The sequence below is a fragment of the Oncorhynchus clarkii genome, chromosome 2, assembly GCF_045791955.1.
Source record: "Oncorhynchus clarkii lewisi isolate Uvic-CL-2024 chromosome 2, UVic_Ocla_1.0, whole genome shotgun sequence".
Taxonomy (NCBI): Eukaryota; Metazoa; Chordata; class Actinopteri; order Salmoniformes; family Salmonidae; genus Oncorhynchus; species Oncorhynchus clarkii.
The window spans coordinates 70,478,008-70,487,981 of NC_092148.1; the positions used below are offsets into that span (position 1 = coordinate 70,478,008).

At 44.9% G+C, this 9,974-nt stretch overlaps 1 protein-coding gene across 1 annotated transcript in view; it reads right to left on the reverse strand.

The window, feature by feature from the left end:
* The window catches only part of LOC139373062 (WW domain-containing oxidoreductase), a 269,747-nt gene that overhangs the window by 156,396 nt on the left and 103,377 nt on the right, over positions 1-9,974 (reverse strand). The window contains exon 6 of the mRNA XM_071113109.1: positions 8,176-8,264. Within this exon, the coding sequence (XP_070969210.1) occupies positions 8,176-8,264 (89 nt within the window). The remainder of the gene's footprint in view (positions 1-8,175; positions 8,265-9,974) is intronic.

Consider the following 9,974-nt stretch of genomic DNA (forward strand, 5'->3'; position numbering starts at 1 on the left):
ACCTAAAAGGAAGTGATGACCACACATTCCACCACAGAGCCTCACCTACAAAGAGATGAACCTACAGAAATTCTATCAGCCAGCTGGTTCTGGGGCTCTATTCACAAACAGACTCCACACCAAGGGGCCAGCGTTCCGGTCTTGAAGCACTGTTGACTACTCTGGCCATGTCGGGCTGTGAGAGATCCTTGTAGGCGGCATCCCTCCAGCGAGCTCGAAACCACAGTAACACTGGCGAACAATCCAAACACGCCCACCAATTTTTGATTTCTTCCATTAGAATGAATTACAAGGCCCAGGGCAGTGTGTGTACCCTGTGTTTAAGACTGCCTGCTGGATTCATTAAAAACTGGATGCTAGAAATGGAATGTGTGAATTGTTATGCATGGCTCTAATGATTCTTCCGTATAACACTGTTAGAGAGGACAGGAGTGTACATTCACCTTCAGGCCTCCTAACACACAGCACACACAGCTCACACAGCACACACAGCACACACAGCTCACAGAGCACACACAACACACACAGCTCACAGAACACACACAGTACACACAGCTCACACAGCACACACAGCTCACACAGCTCACACAGCTCACACAGCACACACAGCTCATCCAGCACACACAGCACACACAGCTCACAGAGCACACACAGCTCACACAGCACACACAGCTCACAGAGCACACACAGCTCACACAGCTCACACAGCTCACACAGCTCATCCAGCACACACAGCACACACAGCTCACACAGCACACACAGCTCACAGAGCGCACACAGCTCACACAGCGCACACAGCTCACACAGCACACACATCTCACAGAGCACACACACCACACACAGCTCACACAGCACACACAGCACACACAGCACACACAGCACACACAGCACACAGAGCACACAGAACACACAGTTCACACAGCACACACAGCTCACACAGCACACACAGCACACACAGCACACACAGCTCACACAGCTCACAGAGCACACACAGCTCACAGAGCTCACACAGCTCACACAGCTCACACAGCACACACAGCTCACACAGCACACACAGCACACACAGCACACACAGCTTACACAGCTCATGCAGCACATATAGGGTTCATTACTGAGTCACACTCAGTCCACACCAACTACAGAATTCCTACATATGCAAATCATACTCTACCGTGTTATATACAGAATCATTAAAAAACTCTTAGCCGCAGTGTTTAACCCAAAGTAAGAAGTCATCTTTAGATTGAACTCCAAATCCACTGCCTAAAATGGAACCAGCGTCAGTGACTTAATAGAGCTAGAGAACAGGTTGGTGGGTAGTAAGAAAGCAGTGTTTGGACACGCCTACTCATTCAAAGGTGTTTCTTTATTTTGTACTATCTTCTCCATTGTAGAATACAGTTTTTTCGATTGCTAAACGTCAGTGGACACAACTGGAGTCACATGTGCAAAACTCTAACTACAGTCTGCACAGCAGCAGTTCATGTGGACCAAACTCTAGTTCGTTTTTCATTGCTTGAACACAGTTTTCAAAACTCTACACACTTATCCCATGACTTTAACCACAACCTGCACAACACTGTGGATTTACAGCACTTTGTTCAAATGCTAACACACTGCTGTCAAAACTGTGAACCACACATTCAAAACGGAATAGATTTCAGCCTTGTGCCTTTCAAACACTGCTGATTGCAATTTCAGCTGAAAGGGTAAGCAGGTGTCTTGTTTTAGACTTGTTAGTGAACACACACACATATTACAGTACATATAGGTAGAGCTCAGAAAGACTCATTTTGGAAATGGAACAAGGAAGATGGGTTTGTGGAGGGAGAAGGGTGGCAGGGAGAGGGCGGATGCGTGGAGGAAGACAAAGAATACAAAGAGCTGTTATTTCAGATGAAATAAGGGCTACACTTATAGACCATGTCGTGAACCATGGTCTCTCATTGAGAGAGGCAGGGTTGAGGGTGCAACCCAATCTGCAAAGATCCACAGTGGCATCTGTAATGCGAATTTTCCATCATGCAAACAGGTGAGAGTTACATCCTTACAGTAAATGAAAACGTTACAGGAATCTATTTTGTATTGCAATTATAGAATATTTACACAGATATATATTACAGTAAGTTTGACTGTAAAATATATTTTTACAACAAGACCCAAAGGCTGCCCCCAACAGGGGGAAGAGGAAAAATATTTTCAGATGCGCAGGAAAATGCTATTGTTGACATGGTTGTTGTCAACAATGCAATAAAACTGCGGGAGATTCAAGATGGAGTGCTGGCTGATAATGATATATTTGAAAATGTTAATTCTGTCAGCACAACAACTATTGCTCGAGTCCTAAAGAAACACCAAGTTACAATGAAACAGTTATACACTGTACCGTTCGAGAGAAACAGTGAACGGGTAAAAGAGCAAAGATACCAATATGTCCAGGTAAGACGTCTGAGGTTACGTACACAGCTATACAAAATATTTACAGTAAAAAAAAAACACTAGCAATTCTACAGTAAAACTGTGCACTTAATGTTTTTCAGAGAGTAATGGAGGTGGAAGCACTGGAAAGACCACATTCATTTGTATTTATCGATGAAGCTGGATTTAACCTTGCCAAAACACGGCGCAGAGGAAGGAATGTTATAGGTCAAAGGGCCACTGTGGAGGTTCCAGGCCAAAGGGGGCAAAATATCACCATGTGTGCTGCAATGGCCAATGATGGCTTGCTTCTCAACACACCACTCATTGGCCCATACAACACAGAAAGGCTTATAGCTTTCCTAGAACAGCTCTATGCTCAGCTAGTGCCAGCAGAACAGGGGGAGCCAGTAAGAAACCCCCAAGTTTTTGTCATAGTTTGCGATAACGTTGCTTTTCACCACTCTGCAGCTGTCACAGATTGGTTTGCAGCACATCACAGATTTATGGTTTTGTACCTGCCTGCATATTCACCCTTCCTCAACCCAATAGAGGAGTTTTTCTCTGCCTGGAGGTGGAAAGTGTTTGGTCACCACCCACATGACCAAATGTCTCTTTTGGAAGCTATGCGTGCCGGATGTGAGGACACGAGTCCAGAGGACTGCCAGGGATGGATAAGGCACTCCAGAAGGTTCTTCCCCAGGTGCATGGCAAGAGAAAACATTAGATGTGATGTTGAAGAAAACCTGTGGCCTGATGCTAGAGAGAGGCAGGATTAGCCCCTCAATTATTTGTTCGAATTACAGTATGTACTTTTAGTTTCTACCTTTTTTTTCTCATTACTGTAATTCCGTAAATTACTACAGACTATTGAAGCAAACTGCTAATTTTCATTTACCTTAAAGAATTGTTATGTTCTAAAAATTGTAATAAATCATGTGAAAGAATGTCACTCTTTTCTTTGAAGAAAATATTACTTTGTATGAAGTCACTGAAATTGTTCAAACTGTAAAGATGAAAAGTTTGTATTTTCTGTATTGGTGTTTGATGCTAGTGTTTTTACTCTCAGCGTGTTCTGAGTGACAGTGTGTGTTATCTCAGTGAGGGTTGTGCATAGTGTTTGGCTGCACTGAGCGTGTTTTGAGCCATGTGTTAAGAGTTGTGTTGCTTGGAATGACTTTTGCAGGTGATGTGAACTGTTTAGCTCAGGTGACTGTTGGTAGTGCAGACTGTAGTTAGAGTTTTGCACGTGACTCCAGTTGTGCCCACTGTCGTTTAGCAATCGAAAAAAACTGTAATAGTGAAGACATCCAAACTATTAAATAACACATATGGAATCATGTAGTAACTAAAAAAGAGCTCAACAAATCAAAATATATTTTAAATTTGAGATTCTTCAAAGTAGCCACCCTTTGCCTTGATGACAGCTTTGCACACTCTTGGCATTCTCTCAACCAGCTGCATGAGGTAGTCACCTGGAATGCATTTCAATTAACCGGCGTGTCTTGTTAAAAGTTAATTTGTGGAATTTCTTTCCTTCTTAATGTGTTTGAGCCAGTCAGTTGTGTTGTGACAAGGTAGGGTGATATACAGAAGAGAGCCCTATATGGTAAAAGTCCAAGTCCATATTATGGCAAGAACAGCTCAAATAAGATAATTGACTGACATGAAGTAACAGAGCATTTGGAATACAGGTTTAGGTTTAGGTTTAAAAAGGATTCTAAAGTTTGTCATTTCTACATGTTTTTTTGTATGTTTTAATGTCAGACTTGATTTGCCCTAACGAAAAATGAATTAACCCCTACAAAAATGTCCATTAATTATAATCCACATAAAAATAATTCACATTTCCTGTTGCTGCAGGATTATTTTCCTGCTGTGAGAAACTGGTCAAATTAAGATACGACATCTGTATGTAAGACCTCTTTCAGTTAGATAAACAAACTTTCATAGATCCAAATTGTAAAAAAAAAAACTGTTGGTGATTTTACAGGTCAGTTAAAGAGGGACCACCAGTTAAAATCAGACCACAAGTTAGGCGAGAGCACTTGTCCTTAATGTGTATCTCTCAGAGCTCATAACCCCTCCTCCTCCTCTTCAGAAGAGCAGACATCAGTTCCTAGCGCAGGGTCTCATCTTCATAACCACCGGTCTAATGAAGGTCTTTAATGGGCCTACTGCTGCTGGCCCGGTCGAACTGTTATCTTAGCGCTGGTCAAGCGGGAGTGTTAAGTACCAAACAGGGATAGATGAGTATATTGTATATTTAGTGTAACTAGCCCCCTTTGGCATGATCTCTGACATCAATGATAACCTGCCTGGAGGAGGTGATTGGCTCTGTGTGCAGCTGGGCTCTGTCCAATGATCATTAACACAGGACTTTATTGGCCATACAGGGACGGGAGCTGGAACAAACACACACACAGGGTAGAAATGTGTGTGTTTTGTGTGTCTGAAGACAAGCGTTCTCTAATATAGTTCTGGCAGTATCAGACAACTGCCCCATGCCATTCACAGCTCACAGACTCTCCTCTCCTCAACTCCGCTCTAACTTCCCCTGGGATGCCCCCACAAGTATATTTTAGTGATTACATTTAGTTTTGATACTTAATATAAATCCCTTTAGAACCCATAGTGGCCACCGACTGTATTTCTTTAAATTACTATAGTGACCACCGACTGTATTTCTTTAAATTACTATAGCGACCACCGACTGTATTTCTTTAAATTACTATAGCGACCATCGACTGTATTTCTTTAAATTACTATAGCGACCACCGACTGTATTTCTTTAAATTACTATAGCGACCACCGACTGTATTTCTTTAAATTACTATAGCGACCACCGACTGTATTTCTTTAAATTACTATAGCGGCCACCGACTGTATTTCTTTAAATTACTATAGCGACCACCGACTGTATTTCTTTAAATTACTATAGCGACCACCGACTGTATTTCTTTAAATTACTATAGCGACCACCGACTGTATTTCTTTAAATTACTATAGCGGCCACCGACTGTATTTCTTTAAGTTGATTGGACATGATTTGGAAAGGCACACACCTGTCTATATAAGGTCCCACAGTTGACAGTGCACGTCAGAGCAAAAATCAAGCCATGAGGTTGAAGGAATTGTCTTTAGAGCTCCGAGACAGGATTGTGTTGAGGTACAGATCTGGGGAAGGGTACCAAAAGATGTCTGCAGCATTGAAGGTCTCCAAGAACACGGTGGCCTCCATCATTCTAAAATGGAAGACGTTTGGAACCACCTACTCTTCCTAGAGCTGGTTGCCAGGATAAACTGAGCAATCGGAGAAGGGCCTAGGAGACTATGAACCCGATGGTCACTCTGACAGAGCTCCAGAGTTCCTCTGTAGAGATGGGAGAACCTTCCAGAAGGACAACCATTTCTGCAGCACTCCACCAATCAGGACTTTATGGTAGAGTGGCCAGACGGAAGCCACTCCTCAGTAAAAGGCACATGACAGCCCACTTGGAGTATGCCAAAAGGCACCCAAAGGACTCTCAGACCATGAGAAACACAATTTTCTGGTCTGAAGAAACCAAGATTCAACTCTTTGACCTGAATGTCAAGCATCACGTCTGGAGGAAACATGGCATCATCCCTACGGTGAAGCACAGTGGTGGCAGCATCATGCTGTGGGGGTGTTTTTCATCGGCAGGGACTGGGAGACTAGTCAGGATCAAGGCAAAGATGAAGTACAGAGAGATCCTTGATGAAAACCTGCTCCACAGCGCTCAGGACCTCAGACTGGGACAAAGTTTCACCTTCCTACAAGACAAGACCCTAAGCTCACAGCCAAGACAACACAGGAGTGGCTTTGGGACACGTCTCTGAATGTCCTTGAGTAGCCCAACCAGAGCCCGGACGTAAACCTGATCGAACATCTCTGGAGAGACCTGAAAATAGCTGTGCAGCAACACTCCCCATCCAACCTGACAGAGTTTGAGAGGATCTACAGAGAAGAATGGGAGAATGTCCCCAAATACAGGTGTGCCAAACTTGTAGCGTGATACCCAAGAAGACTCACGGGTGGAATTGCTGTCAAAGGTGCTTCAACAAAGTACTGAGTAAAGGGTCTGAATACTCATGTAAATGTGATATTTCACTTGTTTAGAGGAAGAGGAGTTAGAGATGATTGGAGGAATAGAGATGTGGAGCGAGAAGTGGAGGGAGTATGGAGGAGTGGAGAGTGGAGGGAGGAATGGAGAGTGGAGCGAGAGGAGAGTGGAGTGGAGGGAGGAGTGGAGAGTGGAGCGAGAGGAGTGTGGAGGGAGGAGTGGAGCGAGAGGAGAGCGAGAGGAGAGTGGAGGGAGAGGCGAGTGGAGGGAGGAGTGGAGCGAGAGGAGAGTGGAGGGAGAGGAGAGTGGAGGGAGGAGTGGAGCGAGAGGAGAGTGGAGGGAGAGGAGAGTGGAGGGAGAGGAGAGTGGAGGGAGGAGTGGAGAGTGGAGGGAGGAGTGGAGAGTGGAGGGAGGAATGGAGAGTGGAGCGAGAGGAGAGTGGAGTGGAGGGAGGAGTGGAGAGTGGAGCGAGAGGAGAGTGGAGGGAGGAGTGGAGCGAGAGGAGAGTGGAGGGAGAGGCGAGTGGAGGGAGGAGTGGAGCGAGAGGAGAGTGGAGGGAGAGGAGAGTTGAGGGAGGAGTGGAGCGAGAGGAGAGTGAAGCGAGAGGAGAGTGGAGCGAGAGGAGAGTGGAGGGAGAGGAGAGTGGATCGAGAGGGGAGTGGAGTGAGAGGAGAGTGGAGCGAGAGGAGAGTGGAGGGAGGAGTGGAGCAAGAGGAGAGTGGAGGGAGAGGAGAGTGGAGTGAGAGGAGAGTGGAGGGAGGAGTGGAGAGAGAGGAGAGTGAAGCGAGAGGAGAGTGAAGGGAGGAGTGGAGCGAGAGAGTGAATCGAGAGGAGAGTGGAGCGAGAGGAGAGGAGCAAGAGGAGAGAGGAGGGCGAGAAGAGTGAAACGAGAGGAGAGTGGAGCGAGAGGAGAGTGGAGGGAGGTGTAGCAAGAGGAGAGTGGAGGGAGAGGAGAGTGGAGCGAGAGGAGAGTGGAGCGAGAGGAGAGTGGAGGGAGGAGTAGAGCGAGAGGAGAGTGGAGGGAGAGGAGAGTGGAGCGAGAGGAGAGTGGAGCGAGAGGAGAGTGGAGCGAGAGGAGTGGAGTGAGAGGAGAGTGAAGCGAGAAGAGAGTGGAGCGAGAGGAGAGTGGAGGGAGAGGAACATGAGGGAGAGGGAGAGGATGAAGAAAAGGATGAGGGAGAGGAGGAAGAAGAGGATGAGGGAGAGGAGGAAGAAGAGGATGAGGGAGAGGAGGAAGACGAGGATGAGGGAGAGGAGGAAGAAGAGGATAAGGGAGAGGAGATTCTTTCACATAGGTGTTCCTTTGTCCAGGTGTGAAAGGGCAGTGTGGAGTGCAAAATGGATTGCATCATCTGTGGATCTGTTTGGGCGGTATGCGAATTGGAGTGGGTCCATTCTGTCTTGGATGATGGTGTTGACGTGAGCCATGTAGGTTTTACATACTGGGTCAGAGAGAGATAGAAAATGTCAGTGAAGACACTTGCCAGCTGGTCAGTGCATGTCCTGGGTATGTGTCTTGGTAATTCATCTGACCCTGTTGCCTTGTGAATGTTAACCTGTTTAAAGGTCTTACCCACATCGACTACAGAGAGTGTTTTTGTGGAACCCTGGGGCAGTTCATATTGCTACAGTAATAGCTCATAGGAATAAACAGACATAACAGATGACTTACAGTTTCTTGGTCTTGAAGGAGTCAGCGAACTCTCTGACACTGCGGAGAGAGGCCAGGTCCAACATCATGGCCTCCAACCTGGCCTTGTGCTGCAGAGAGAACAGACAACACACAACACCTTTATCATCATCCTCATCATCAATCAACAATATTGTGAGTTTCGGTATGACACAAACACTAGCTCCTCCAGAAGTAACCATTTAGATTGACATCTGCTGATGTTGAGTTAGACCAGACTGACTGCAGATGGCTCCAGATCTGATGAGACATAATGACCACAGCTCAACTACAGCAGACAGGTTCACATCTCTCTCAGGCTGTTGATGGCTCCTGACATGCTCATGGTTCTGTGTAAATGCTCATGGTTCTGTCTAAATGTTTACGGTTCTGTGTAAATGCTCATGGTTCTGTGTAAATGTTTATGGTTCTGTGTAAATGCCCACGGTTCTGTGTAAATGTTTATGGTTCTGTGTAAATGTTTATGGTTCTGTGTAAATGCTCATGGTTCTGTGTAAATGCTCATGGTTCTGTGTAAATATGCATGGTTCTGTGTAAATGCTCATGGTTCTGTGTAAATGCTCATGGTTCTGTGTAAATGTTTATGGTTCTGTGTAAATGCTCATGGTTCTGTGTAAATGCTCATGGTTCTGTGTAAATGCTCATGGTTCTGTGTAAATATTTATGGTTATGTGTAAATGCTCATGGTTCTGTGTAAATGCTCATGGTTCTGTGTAAATGCTCATGGTTCTGTGTAAATGCTCATGGTTCTGTGTAAATATTTATGGTTCTGTGTAAATGCTCATGGCTCTGTGTAAATGCTCATGGTTCTGTGTAAATGTTTATAGTTCTGTGTAAATATTTATGGTTCTGTGTAAATGCTCATAGTTCTGTGTAAATGCTCATGGTTCTGTGTAAATGCTCATGGTTCTGTGTAAATATTTATGGTTCTGTGTAAATGCTCATGGCTCTGTGTAAATGCTCATGGTTCTGTGTAAATATGCATGGTTCTGTCTGTCCATGTGTAGCTCATCACACACCATATGCCGGTGGACAGGGAGAGGAGTGGTGAAAGATACAGTGCCTTGCGAAAGTATTCGGCCCCCTTGAACTTTGCAACCTTTTTCCACATTTCAGGCTTCAAACATAAAGATATAAAACTGTATTTTTTTGTGAAGAATCAACAACAAGTGGGACACAATCATGAAGTGGAACGACAATTATTGGCTATTTCAAACTTTTTTAACAAATCAAAAACTGAAAAATTGGGCGTGCAGAATTATTCAGCCCCTTTACTTTCAGTGCAGAAAACTCTCTCCAGAAGTTCAGTGAGGATCTCTGAATGATCCAATGTTGACCTAAATGACTAATGATGATAAATTCAATCCACCTGTGTGTAATCAAGTCTCCGTATAAATGCACCTGCACTGTGATAGTCTCAGAGGTCCGTTAAAAGCGCAGAGAGCATCATGAAGAACAAGGAACACACCAGGCAGGTCCGAAATACTGTTGTGAAGAAGTTTAAAGCCGGATTTGGATACAAAAAGATTTCCCAAGCTTTAAACATCCCAAGGAGCACTGTGCAAGCGATAATATTAAAATGGAAGGAGTATCAGACCACTGCAAATCTACCAAGACCTGGCCGTCCCTCTAAACTTTCAGCTCATACAAGGAGAAGACTGATCAGAGATGCAGCCAAGAGGCCCATGATCACTCTGGATGAACTGCAGAGATCTACAGCTGAGGTGGGAGACTCTGTCCATAGGACAACAATCAGTCGTATATTGCACAAATCTGGCCTT